This window comes from Leucopleurus acutus (genome assembly GCF_964270905.1).
Source record: "Leucopleurus acutus genome assembly, chromosome: 2".
Classification (NCBI taxonomy): Eukaryota; Metazoa; Chordata; class Mammalia; order Artiodactyla; family Delphinidae; genus Leucopleurus; species Leucopleurus acutus.
The window spans coordinates 12648212-12663259 of NC_139143.1; the positions used below are offsets into that span (position 1 = coordinate 12648212).

At 35.8% G+C, this 15048-nt stretch overlaps 1 protein-coding gene across 1 annotated transcript; it reads right to left on the reverse strand.

Moving 5' to 3' along the window:
* Window positions 1–1175: 1175 nt before the first annotated feature.
* On the reverse strand, window positions 1176–2088 carry LOC309957512 (small ribosomal subunit protein uS15m-like; the record flags this gene model as incomplete). The annotated part of the gene is made up of 1 exon (XM_082832794.1): window positions 1176–2088. One exon carries the CDS (start codon window positions 2086–2088, stop codon window positions 1309–1311), a length of 780 nt encoding a protein of 259 aa, XP_082688920.1. The 3' UTR covers window positions 1176–1308.
* Window positions 2089–15048: the final 12960 nt, after the last annotated feature.

The window sequence follows — 15048 nt, forward strand, 5'->3', positions numbered from 1 at the left end:
GAGGAGGGATAAATTGCGAGACTGGGATTGACAATATACACACTACTATATATAAAATAGATAACTAATAAGAATCTACTGTATAGCACAGGGAACTCTACTCAATACTCTGTAATGGCCTATATGGGAAAAGAATCTAAAAAAGAGTGGATATATATATATAACATATATATATGTTGGATATATATATATTTATTTGGATATATATATATATATAACTGATTCATTGCACAGCAGAAACTAACACAACATTGTAAATCAACTATACTCCAATAAAAATTAATTAAAAACAAAAGAATGATACAACTGTATATTTCCATCTGGCTGCACACCTACCAGGCATTCTGGTGGATCTGCTCTTTGTGTATTTAAATTCCTAACCTCCTCTCATTCATTCCTGGGTCTCTAGCTAAGGCCTTGGGCAGAGACAGGCCTCCATATGGGGAGGGAAGGGAAAACCTTGAAGATAACTTTTCCCCAACTCTGATTCAATACTCACTACTTTCCCATGCCTGGACCTCCCTAGGTTGTGCCACACCCCCATCCTCACCCCTACCCCCAACTCAGGGTTCATAAAACTGCTGGAGCCTTTTGTTTGGGGCCCCCTCCAAAGTGGGGTGAAAAGCATTGACCTACCTGGCTCCATACTCCATTTCATGGGGTAAAATGCAATGGAGTCGTGAGCCTTCCTCTTATTTCATTGTAGTAAGTGATTAAAGTCTTAACTCTTTCATTTCTGCCTTGTTGCCTTAACTGGCTACCCTGATACCTGGCAGCTCCCCTCTCACCCAGCTCAGCTGAGCTCCTGACACCTAGTGAAATAAAATCAAAGCCAGAGGTATATACTTTTTAATTCCTATATTTAAATAAAATTACTTTGAACAAAATATAGAACTAAACAATGCATCTTACTTAATTCATGAATATTTTTGTAAAGAGCATCATTTTAAATATTATAGATTTTTAAATTCATTTTAATAACATTTTATATCTTTTATATGTCTTTTAATAACATTTATTAAAAGAATGTAGTATTATAATAAGCATTCCTTCTGACTGAAAGTTAATATAGTCATTTGAATTTTTTGTAAGAGTCATATATATTGCAAATATACGTCTTCCAATTTTTAAGAAAGCAAAAGCTTTCTTATAAGGGGCCCCATCTATAATCCTCATACATTTGCCTATTTATCTATTTGAGAAATTGATATTCAGTATAAAAAATTTAGTTGCTATTCTTATTACCAAATACATGGCTATGAGGCAAAGCAGAAGATATCCCTTTTTTTTTTTTTTTAATTTTAACATTTATTGGTTTTCTTTGATTGCCTCTGGTCCAGTTTTGGAAGGGCTCTCTGGGTTCTTCTGGACTTGTTTCCGGACTGCTGCAGCTGCAGCTTTTAAGGCCCTGTTTTGCTTCTCCAGCTTTTGAGCCTCTTGGAAAACCCGAATGCACAGAGCCTTTTTGGTCACCCAGCGGCGGTGGGGTTTTCGGTAGTACAGAGGGGGAAAGGTGTACTCAATCCCCAGCTCCCTGCATGTCTTCTCAAAGACAGTATAGTTGGTCTTGCGGAGGTTTTTGAGCATCTTTTTCCTCTGATCAATGCTCATCATCAGATAGCGCTTGTGGGCTTTGTCCTTTCGATGTTTCTTCATGTGTTCTTCACAACTGCGGATCTTGACAGTCAACGCAACAATTCGAGCCTCCAGGGAGCTGGTGTCCTTAGGCTTTTCCACGACCTTGTTCATCAACTGCTCTTTCTTGATTTTTAGCTTCTCTTTCTGGTTGGCCATTTCCAAAGATAAGAGTTTTTTCACGACATCATCAACCTTCTCAATTCCAGGGATGTCCTGGTAGTCCTTGAGCAGCATAGAAGGGGACAGGTCATCTTCATGGCTGGGCTGGACTGGTGTCTGGGTGGCATATCTGCGGGCGGCCCGGAGGATAAGACCTCCAGGACTTGAGGGAAGGTCCCGCTGGATGGAGAGAAGCTTGGCGCACCCTCCACCCGGCAGCCCGAGGACTGGGGCCTGAGTCACTGCCTGGGTCCGAATCGAACTCAGCGCCCTCCACGCCGCCCTCAGCATGGTGGCTTCTGACCCCCGAGGGACCCGCTCCACTTAATCAGAAGAATAAGTGGAGTGCTGAGAACAGTTGGAACTTAAAACACCATCTTTTTTTGATCAAAGCAGTAGCAATCCTGCTCAGATTCAAGAGCAGGAAAGAGACCCCTCATCTCCATTAAAAGAATGTAAAATAGTTCGCAGCTATGTTTTTGCTTGCTTGCTTGTTTTACTTTACCCTTATATTATTAAGGAAATTGAAGCTGCAAAATTACAGGGTTGAAGCTAAGGTTTTAGGGCATTTAGAAAAGTATATCTGAGATGAGGTTTGTTTCCTCTGTGATGGTTTTCCTTAATTTCTCACTGCTTAAGAAACTAAAAAAAAAACCTGTGAACAGGAAGATACAGTATGTGAGCCTTGATATTTTCCTGCCTCAGCTAGTGGTCTCATTAATAAAGTTGTATTTGGTGGAGACAGAGGCTGTGGACAGGCACAACAAGGCAGGCTTATGGTCATTTTATTTGACGTTTTGTGCATCTTTATACATGCAAAGTGTTAAAGTGTTTCAATTAAATATTTTAGTGAAGAACTGTAAAAACCAATTTAGAAACCTAAATTGAAGATGTTTCCTTTGTTATTCAACATATAAGCTGTTAGAACAGGGTCTTCTTTCCATAAAGAACTGACTTTAAATCAAATACTCAACATTTTTAGAGCTCTTTTTTTTTAAGCTAGCAAAGTAATTCAATTATTCTAATTATATCATAATTCTGTGATCACATTTTTCCTACTTGCTTGAATTAACTGAATTTCAAACCTTTTGATATATGAGTGCACATGTATTCGTATTTCTTATTAAATTATATGTATACAATTGATTGATACTTTTAGAAGTCCTCTGATTATAATTTCTTCAAAGAAGTTATTAAAACTAGACAATAAAGGTCATTTTGTGTATTATTTGTGTTTACTTTCAATAACTATAGATCACACATAATTTATCACCCTGTGTTGACTCATTTGATTTTCAAAATAATCTCTATTTCTAAATTATTTTTCTTTTGATTTAGACAATTTACCTTTAGTTTGCATGAATTAAATTGTATGAATAGAATTCAGAATACATACTCAAATCATTAGATTGTTTTGTATCAAAGCATTTTTATTATGGTAATTATCTTATCTCAAAATGACCTATATATGGAATTTTATGTATAAATTATTGCTGGATTTATTTTAACCTAGTCACAGATATTCATACTAAGGACATATTTATTAGCTCACTTTTTTGTCTTTGGAGTTACATTTTTCTGATATCACTTCTCTACAAAACATAAATAAAGAACTTTCAGAACATATGTTGGAAGGTGAAAAAAATTATTTCTAAGTATAAAACATTTTTAATTTCAGATTTATTTGTATAAAGGGTTAAGGTTATATGAATGTCATCTCTTTATGAAGTACTACACTCTAGTTTTATTATTAATGCTACTCTTCATCAAATCAAACACTGCATATGGTTATAACATTGATTTCTTAATTTTATGAAAATTGTCCTACCAACAGCTGGTCTCTTGAACAAATGAATATGTCAATGGCTGATTACAGATTAATGATATAGCTATTCTTCAAAAGTGCAGCATTTCTCATTCAAAATTAGCCTCATAGTAGTTTAGAATGCTTATTTAAAAGGAACACTCCTTAACTTATGCATTTAAATATTTTTGTTGATATGAAATTGAATGCTTTTGAAGAGCATACACACTTTAGGAGGAGAAAAAGAACTGAAAGAATTTAAATTTAGGATTATTGAAAAGCACATCTGCTTTGAATGTGATGATTTATCAAGATCAGCATGAAGCAACTGCTAATCAAATTTGCCTAAAGACATCAGACAATACTCCATTATCAGACAAAATTATTTAGGATCATTTTTTAAATGTTTATTCAACTTGTAAAAACTTAAAAGTTGAGTTAAAAATCTGAAATTCTCCTTACCAAGCATATTCCGAAAAACTTGTGTCATCATGCATTTAAAATGATATGGAATGCTAATCATAGCAATAGTTTTCTTACACTTTGGGATACTACAGCAACATCATTATGCTACAGCAATTTCTGAAAATGAGTGTTCTTTTACCACGTTACTTCTTGGCCTATCAGCTACTGTTGTAAATGATCTAACTACCCATCAACCATATATTTGAAAAATGTCTTTTATATTGGGTCCCAATGGTTAGGTAAGCAATGACAAAGGTAATAGAATAAAATTAACAAATAAACCTAGTCTCTGTGTTAATACCTTGAACATACCACTGTGATGCTTCCCAGTTTTGAAGAATTTTGCTTTTCTTTACTACTGTGATTGACATATTGAAAGCTGAGTTCTTTGAAATTCGTATCACCTGACAGTCGGTTTGGAGAAAACTTTACTGATACTAAACACACAATGTATTGAATGCACATAGATAAATAAAAGTCCTCCAGAACTGAAAAGTCTGCTAAAAAAAAAAATGCAAGTAGATGAATGTGCTCCAATAAAAGCTGTCTTTTCACAAAATTAGTATTTAAATTCCTATAGATTTTTAAATTTCCATTTAAGCAAACCTGTAAGTTTTAGTTATTGAAGCATGAGTTTATTCTGTCACATAACTGTTCTACAATTTAACTCTAGCAAAAATGTCAGCTGAGATCACAAGAGCATTTCAAGGAACTTAAAACAAACATACCAAAAACATGGTTATTAATGTAATCTTTTGTATAGAAGACAAACTTTTCTAAGTGTGTGTCTCACAAATACCCCAAAACTGCCCAAGCTGATGAGTAACCCACACACTCTCACACACATGCACATACTCAAATTATTCAAGTTAACTGTGAGTTCTTAGGTACTTGTGCAGCAGTCAGGCTCCATAATCCAAGCTCTGAAACTGTCGTTGGTCTAAAATAGTGTCTAAATGAGGTGACTGAGGAATGGGAAACATAATTTGACCAAGGTCACACGATAACTAAGTGGTGGAGCCAGAAAAAATACAATTTAAAGAGAAATTTAAATACTTAGAACTGAATTGTTAACCCTCTACTTGAGGACTTTACAAGAGTATTATTTTTGAAAGGCACTATTTCAGTCAATTCACACTACTATAAAATATATGTAGACTGAGTGGTTTATAAACAATGGAATTTATATCTCGCATTTTGGGGGGCTGGAAATTGGATACTGAGCTGCCAGCATGGTCAGATTCTGGTGAGGACCCTCTTCCAGAATGCAAATTGATGACTTCTTGTACCCTCACATGGTAGAGAGAAGAATCAGGCTCTCTCCTGACTCTTATAAGGGCAATAATCACATTCATGAGGGTTCCACCCTCACTACCTCATCTAATCCTAGTTATCTCCCACAAGTCCCACCTCCTCATTCCATTACATGGGGGGTAGAGTTTCAACATATGAATTTTCAGGGGAACATACACATTCAGTCTATAACAATCCATATTCTATACATTGAAAACAACATAAGAGGCCTTTCTCACCTTCTGAGATGGGCCACACTCTGTGGAGTGTGTTTCTCTCTAAATAAATCCACTTCTTATTCATTACTTTGTCTCACACTGAATTCTTTCTGTGATGAGACATGAAGAACCTGAGCTTCCTTAAGTCCTGAAACCAGAGAAGGATGATTCTAAGAGGTCCTCACAGCTGCACCTCTCTCCCCTGGCTAAGCTGGTACCCTCCTGGGCTGCTGATAAGATCTGGGACCCTCCCACACACTGACTCAACAACCTGCTTGCTCCAGGGCTAGGTGTGACCTTCCTACTGGCTGGGAAGGGTCCCTGAGTGTTGTCTTGGGAGGGTCCTTGATGGCCCTTAAAGTTCTGCTGGAGCCCATATAACCAGATGCTGCTGGGACCAGCTGAGGACCAGACCCCGCCCCCACCGTCACAGGATCTTAGTTCCCCACCACGATTGAAGCCAGGCCCACGGCAGTGAAAGCACAGACTCCTAACCACTGGACCACCAGAGAATTCCGCTGGAAGTTCAGCATTGATGCAATGATATTACTGATACCCAGCCCACATTCAGATTGTAAATGTCTAATAACTTCATATATGTGTAAAAAAGAAAAAAACAAGAAAATTGGAGGAAAATACTGATTTTAATTATACTTTTTCTTGTAAAATTAGATCTAGCAAACCTATAATTAATATGACTCAAGTGTTAGAATTAGAGCATAAACCAGAGCAAAAAATAATACTTTGAGCATAAACTAAAACAAACAGGTATTCTTGTTCCACTTAAAAACATAACGTGCTCATATCTTGGGCTATGGAGCTTGGATTATAATTTCATAATTTTGGGTTATCTTAATATATTTTAGAAAACCAGAAAAAATCACTTGCAAATAAATGGAAAATGTCATTTAATTATTAAAATTCTTTTGTACGCACAGGTGGTATTTTTTATATACTATTTCCCACTTAGACTAGAAATAGCCATAAAAAAAACCTTGCATTAAATACACAGCTACACTTAATGCTTTCCAATTATGTTTTTCTCATTTTAACTTTTTTGTATTTATGCAAATACAATTAATTATATTGAATAAACTAATGATATACAATAATTCTTAACTTAGCATCCTAAAACATGTATAGTTTTTATCATATTAGTAATTATTATAATTACTTCAGTAAGAAATATTCTCAATAGTACAAGATTCAAGAAGCTTGATACTCAAGGAAAAACAAATTCAGGGGAAAATTAGGGGTGTAAAAGCCACATATATAGAATTAGAGAAATCTTTCAACTGGGCTACCATATACAGTTTGCTTTGAAGCTGATAACAGAGACGTTTACTATGAAATAGTCTCAGATTCTTAATTCATTACTTTAGAGAAAAGCTTTATTAATAAATATCAGGGAAAACTACCCCCCACCTATTAACAAATCATTCTCCTTTTCTTCCTAGAGAAGAACATGGTTCTAGCAATATACTTATATTTCTTAAGTAGAACAGTGATAATTTCTCCAACAACAGAATCAACATGGAATCAACATGGATATTTATACTCACACGATCTATGTGTAAGTTTTTTTATTTTAAAAATACATAGTAATATTTCTATCACACTTTGATGTTTGTAAATTTTCTTAAGAGAATCTTATATCATCTTCAATGCTATACCATTACTACTAGTCATTACTGCCTATAATATGTCAAGTAACTAGTTCTTATAGCAAGAACTGGTTAGGTATGGAAAACATTGTACTCTGAAATTAAAAATAACCATAAATGCATATGCATACAGCCTATATGAATATTAAAATATTTATATTTTACACAATTTTACTTTTCTCAGAAAACTTACACATACACATTTTATTTAATGTGGATTAATATGCATAATTTATTTGGCCAAGGCATTTCACAAACAGTTTGTACAGCTGATAAAAGAAACTATGTGAGCATGTAGATGCCAATTATGCATTTTTTGTATCAGCTACTCTTAGTGCTTTAGTTTCAATGTAAGAGCACCTTGTAAGGGTCAAATGTCTTGCCTTTATCTGTCTGTTTCTTGCTTTCAAAGTGTTTAGTTTTCTTCTCTCACCTTTAACTATAATGTTAGCTGTGGTATTTTCATAGATATCTTTTTATCATGTTGAGAAAGTTTCCATTTACTCCTAATTTACTGAGTATTTTTGTCATAAAAGGGTGTTTAAATTTGTCAAAATTTTTTTCTGCATCTATTGAGATTATCATGTAGTTGTTTTTATTTATTCAATTAATATGACTTATCACATTTATTTCATTGCATTCCTGGGATAACCCCGATTTTGTTATGGTGTATAATACTTTCTATATGCTGATGAGTTGACTATTCTAGTATTTTGTTCTGAACACAGCTTACATCAGTTGCATCCACCCCACCCAGTACACTGATGGGCAGGGTAAGCCAATCAGTGCCCAGGTTGGCACCACTCAGCACGTGGCTCAGTGTTCACTATCACTGCTCAGGGGCCCCTACTGCACCACTGCTGTGAGCTCAGCCCCCGGGGCATTACGAGATCTGAACCAGCTGGAGGTTCCGGAACCTTCCCAGCCAGTGACTCTGGAGGGCCTGATTTACTGCCTCAGTCAAACCTCTTCAGTTGAGGTTTATAACTACTAAGTTACAGAGTGGCAGCAGCCAAGGCAAGTCCATACATGGAACCCTTCCACCTGCCCTGCGTGTGTGTCTCTGCTGTACCAAGGTGGTTTTTACATTTAAAGTAGAACAAAAGCTAGACAGGAAGGAAGAGAGGGAGGGGCAAAATGTTTCTTTTTAAAAAATGGAATCGTCTTTAAGGTCATTTTTTCTGAGGTTTAATCTGGCCCCAAGGAGGCTCCCCTCAGCTGTCTTTCTGCCTGATTCTCTGTTAAAATATGAGTTGGTCGAAGTTTAGATTGTTGCTCTAGTCTGTGGTTACCAGACTCTTCTTAATGTTTCCTACCCAAATTTCCACTGTTTTCAAGTGCCCTGATGCTTAAACTTCCCCACGCTCTGTTCCAAATTCACCCTGTCCCCCTGGGGAGAGTCTCACAGCTCTTACTTCTTACTGCCTTCCTCTCCCCTTAGGTCAATCTCCTGCACCACTGCTGTGCAGCTGGGATAAGGGCAGAGACAGTGGCCTGACCTCAGAAGGAAACCTCTCCTGTACAAGCAGGGCTCTGGGCAAGGGCAGTAGCTCATGATCCTCTGAGCTTGCCTCTAGGGCATAAAACCTTTACCCTGTGAATAATGTTAAGCAGGGATGTCAGGACTCTATTCTGAGGCTGCAGTCCCTGGAATAGAAACTCCACCATAGGAATTGGGGATAGATGGGGAAAGGGAGCCCCAGATCTCTCCCTGTCTACTGCCTGTAAGAGAGCTCCTGCAGCACAGAGCTGAGAAGGACAGGCAACGCTGATGTCCTCCAACTCCTGGAGAGATACTATAGCCCGAGGCTGGGAACTGGAGGAAGGGAGAGCCCTGCGATCTTGGCCACACCCACCTGTAGTGATGCTGTCATATTGAGCGGCTCAAGTGCCACAGTCTCTGGATATTCTTACCAGTATTTAGCGAATTTATTTTTTTCTGTAAAACATTCTTCTTCACTTGTATGTCTTTAGGGCAATATTCAGAGGGTTTACGTGTTTTGTTTTTTAAAAATAATTTCCACTGATTATGGTTGTTTCTCTTGGGAAAGGGTCCTCTGCCATTCCAGATGTCATTAAAGGCAGTTCCCCCCCCCAAAAAAAATATACTACCACAAGGAATATAATTATCATTATTGTATTTGAATAATTATATATGAAAAACATTTTGTGGAATGAGCGACTGTTCTCTACAATATATCATGATGTTTTCTGTGTATTAAGTAATGAAATAAATGTGAAGTTATTTAGCATAGGAGTTGGCATGTGATTCTTGATAAGTTACTCTTCTTTCTGAATATGTTGGGGGGACATTTTATGATTATAGCTGGTCTGGAATTCATCTTGCCTTCAACAGAGACTTGAGAGGGCTTCTTAAGTTTTCTGTCTTGTCAAAAGCAAACAGAAGTTGCTAGGGAGATTTTCTGGAAATTATAATGTCTCACATTTAATTTGCAAAAGTCTGAACTATGTTTAGTTGCATATGTTTTTATATCAATAATTATTTTATGCTAATGTTCGCATATGTATGTTCTGCTAGCATCTGTTCTTTATGCCTGGAGAAATGCATCCAACTAGTACTTCTAATGTTAGGTACTTCTAATAACTCAAAGAACTATGTAGCAAATGCGATAAACCCTTCTATATCACAAGAGTGCCAGTCTCCTCCTAGGTTCATCCCTACACTTCATCAAGCTTAACCAATCCTATCTTTTTCCGACCTCGAGTATTGCCTGCAGTTTTACTCTGCTTTTTAGATTTGTGTACTGATCTAGGTTTTTCTGCTTTGCCCTTGGAACTTATTTAGTATGTAACCGAGATTTATCTTTTTGGCTTTTCTCACTGTTATCTATTTGTGAGGTTTGATATTAACCCCAGCATCTCCTAACCTACAATGAGAAGAAGTTAAAAAATTAAACTCATCCCTTTACCAACACCCTGAGCCAAGTACCACTTTCCATACATTGTCGATTGTTATACACAGAACAATTTTTTAAACAATATTTATTTTATTGTTTGAGTGGATTATTTTTAATTGCTAGAATTAGACACAGACTTTAAGACACAAACTGGACTATTATTTTTATCTTTAAAAGTGCTATAGTAGTTATAGGGAAGCCCTCCCTCAGAGCTAGGATAACTGGGGTAGAGATCAAGAAGGAGGTGGGGGATAAGCCAGACCTTAAAGGATTCCAGTAAAAGAACAGAATCCTAACAGTGAATTAATTAACATTTGTATAAGTGAAAATCTTAGAATTCATCAAACATGCCAGAGATACTTAGTGACTACAGGATTACGGGTAGCAGCAATGGAAGATAATTTTTGAAAGGCAAGCTGACAGATCATGGACGGTTTAGGTTTGAAAAATGTAAGAATACAACACATGATGCCACTGCTGTTGCTTTGTCCTCAAGAATAGAGGAAGTTGATACATCAGGGAAATATCAGTGAATATTTTGAAAAACAAATAAAAGAGACGTGGACAGAGCCACAAGTTAGGGGTGTTAGTTGATAAAGAGATAAACAAGGGGAATGGAAAGAAAGGAGCCAGAAGTGAGAAAAGTCATGACAGTGAGACCAACAGTCCTTCAGAAGGGAGAGACAAATGCCAGTGTGACCAAAGCTTTAGAAAATAAAATAAGAAAACAAAACCAAAACCAGAAAGTGGTTGATCATGGGGATTTAAGATTTATGTAATTGGTATACAACTGTTTATTGCTTCAAGGTAATATTCTGCACTACAACAAGACCTAAAATTTAAAGTAATAAGCAGAGAATGTGGTATATTGTATCCAGAGATAATGAAACTGCATAGCCTCAAGTGTCTACTGTGAAATTTCCTTTATAAAACATTAATTATATGAATGTGTCACATTAAGCAGTTCTTGGAAAGAATTCTTGTGTTCCACTCAGAAAGGGGAATGGATTTTTTTGCTGCTCTTGAACAGTGCAAATTTAGTTATAATATTGCTTCTCAAGGATTTTACTTTCACGTATAAGGGTTTATGTAATATTGGCTATTAATTCAGGTTACAATTATTTCCAATGGGCGATCTGTTCTTAAGATATGTGGAACCGATTAGAAAATCCCTGTAGGTTGAACACTTAATTATGAATAGCTTAATTCATTAAATTTCTCTAAATACCTATAGTCTGAAATGTTGCAGAAGTCAGAAAGATACACGTTCCCATTCAAGACACATGATTTATCACAATTGCTCAGTGGGGAAAAATATTAAAACTCTCCATATTCTGGAAGTTTATACATTTGGTGAAATGTAATAGTGCTTGTGATTTAGCTGACTTGAAATGTATTAATTTTCATTACTAGAACTAATTATGGCCATTTCTACTTACTATTTCCCTCATTAGAAAGCTCTAGTGTATGCCATCAGTCAATTAATGACTCGGCTCTCACCACCTTACCTGCTGTGTTATAGTAAGTTCATGAGTAGTGAAGGGTTTAAGCATGTAGATAGTTTGGGTTTTTACTACTATTTGTGGGGGAAAAGCAACTAGAGATGTCATAAGATGATATGCATCACTCCCAGGTTTTCTCACGCCTGAAGCTTACATATATGGAGGCACTTTTTAAGAGAAATAAAATTTAAAATGTATTTATCAAGATATAAATAAATATTTGGACCTTGGAAAGGGCACATATAAGTGTGAGGTCCTAAAATATATGCATCATGATAAATCTGTCTCTAAAAAAAATAATTGTCAGTATGATATTTAAAGGGTGAATTCAATTCCACTGAAGGAAAAGGCTTTATAATGTGGCATACTAGAAAAAGTAGATGAACTAATGCCTTCTTTTTTTTTTTATTAGATCTTAATAAAGTTTGTGGCTCAAAAGTGGTGTATCGGGGTTCCCTGGTGGTGCAGTGGTTAAGAATCTGCCTGCTTAATGCAGGAGATACGGGTTCGAGCCCTGGTCTGGGAAGATCCCGCATGCCGCGGAGCAACTAAGCCCGTGTACCACAACTACTGAGCCTGCGCTCTAGAGCCCACAAGCCACAGCTACTGAGCCCACACACCTAGAGCCCATGCTCCACAACAAGAGAAGCCACCGCAATGAGAAGCTCACGCACTGCAACGAAGAGTAGCCCCCACTCGCCACAACTAGAGAAAGCCCACGGGCAGCAACAAAGATCCAACGCAGCCAAAAATAAATTAAAAAAAAAAAAGTGGTGTATCCTTTGATTTTGTATTATCAAGTTAGCTTACAGAATGTTTACCAAAAATTAAAATGTTTCAGCCTTAATACCTGGAATATAATGTTGTAGCTAATAATCAACCCAATGTCGTATCAATATATACCCTGGAAGAAAGAGAATACCCATAACAAATATAAAAGCAGACATTACCTTGGTCGGGAACTATTGTAACACACGCATTTGACAAAAGGCAAATATTAAAAACATACAGAATCTTTACAAAGCAATGAGAGAAAAGACAGATAATGACAGAAAAATGAGCAAATGATAGCTCACAGAAGAAATAACCAAATATACAAAATACAAAAATACAATCTGTAGTGACAAAAAGCAGATCAGAAGTTATCCAAGGATGGGGGTGGAAGGAGGGAAAAATTTAAAAGGGACAAAAGGAAGCATTTGAGGTTAATGAAAATGTTTGCTATTTTTGATTTTGAAATGGTTTCGTGAGCATATGTGTGTGCCAAAACTCATCAAATTGTACATCCGCCCCCTCCCGCACACGAGTTTATTGTCATCAATTGTACCTGAATACATCTGTTAAAAAAAAAAAAAAAGAAGGAAGAAAAGGAGAAAGAGAGAAAGAAAGAAAGAAAAGAAGAAGTGACCAAAATGGAGAGTAAATAGCATACACTGCTGTTGGGTGAGAATACCTATGTCTGCTCTGGAACTCTTTTATACTATCCTATCTCCTAAGGCTATAAAGAGCACATACCCTATGACCCTGCAATTCCATGCTTGGGCATTTATTTAATAGCAATACAAGTATCTATTCTCCAAATTACATTGTGCTAGAATTAGGTTTATCTTTTGTCTGAACTAGCTAATCTTATATAAAGAGTGCTGTTCGTAATACAGCAAAACTCTAAAGTAATAATGTCCATCATCAGTAGAAAGACAAGTAAACTGTGAAATATTTGTACAATCAAATACTATATAGAATAAAACAAATTATATCATGCTTATACAATATGGATTATGGTCACAAATATTAAGAGAAAGAAGTGAATGAATAATGACACATAAAAATTCGAAGACCAACAAAACTCTTCTTTAGAGATTGGTACTGTGGTTCCCTTAGTGGAGGAGGGAAGTGGCCTAAGAAGACTTCTGAGGTCCCTTCAGCGGGAACGTCCCTTCCTTGATCTCTTAGTTATCACAAACTTACCATTGTGGTTACTTATTTATGCTTTTTACACTTCTCTTCATGCTAAGCTTAACAATAAAAAATTTAATTAAACAATCATCAGGAGGGAGATGAAGGAAAGAGAAGATTCAAAAATTGTAAGTTTTAGTTTCTTTTTGTTTTTGTCTAATTTTTAAATAAAAGAAACTAAAAAGAAAATGGTGATTGCACACAAAGCAAAGGGACATTTAGAAAGATTAGTATTTTATGGCCATGTTCAATTTAGAGAATATTAAAATATGAGGTCTACTTATATGTAAATGGACACCTCAAAGAACTTGAACCCAGAAGTGCCTTAGAATGGAACTCATTTATAAGCGTTAAATAACGTGTATGTGTGTTTTGTTTTGTTTTGTTTTTGTTTTGCCATCCACTGCAGTGGATGGCAGTCACAGTGTTTGAATTTGAGCTACAATATTTGCATTTAAACCACAAACATTTCACCTTCCACATAACTGAAAATGAAGGGATTTTTTGAAAGAGAAAATGGGGAAAGACTTTTTAAAAATGACTTTCTCTGAAATAAAAGTGTCCTAAGCAAAAATTTGACTTAAAGTTATTGTTTTTTTCTTATAAGAAAAATATGAAAGCAGGCCATGGCATGTTCACAGATCCTAGAAAATGGCCCATATGAACTGGGCTTGTCTTGTGTTTGAACAAGCTAGTTAAATAAATGGTGTTCAAAATATGGGTGCTTAAAGTTTAAAAGGCAGAAATATGCATTACAATCATCTTGATATTTTAAACTGAATTCCACTAAAAAAGAATACTTCTACCACATTTAAATAAAACATAGCTGTGGATCCTACAGTATAAGTAAGAATAAAATGATAGCATAATATGTAGCTTTCTATTTATAGAAGCAATTTAAATATTGGTTAAATTAGGTGGTCTCCTTATACTTAGGAATAAAAAAGACATTAAAAATTAAATACATATATATATATTTAAATATATATATTTAAGATGAGATAACCATATTGTTCTACTTGGTGATATGATAATAGTATGACCATATTTCTGAAAAATAATAAGGAATAAAGAATAATAATTAGGTGAAATCTGTAGCTCACTAAAATTTCTTGGTTGATTAAAATTTAACTTGGAAGAACTAGTGGGTAGCTGGTAAGTATGGTGATAATAAGGTAAAAAATATTCTTCAGTTTAATTGATAAGTAAAATATTTAATTTGAAAATTAAATATTACCCAGGTTTGGGGGAGGATGCTGACAAAAATGCCTAGTATATTTTTAATGCTTTTGTATAATGAATGATCTTTTGTGAAAAATCAAAATGTATAAAGAAAATGGATGTGGAGCTCGCATCTGCCCACAAGTAGGGGGCCTTCTGGATGCTGGTGGGGGACCTCGATGCCCAAGGAGATGGGAGGAGCCCCCAAGC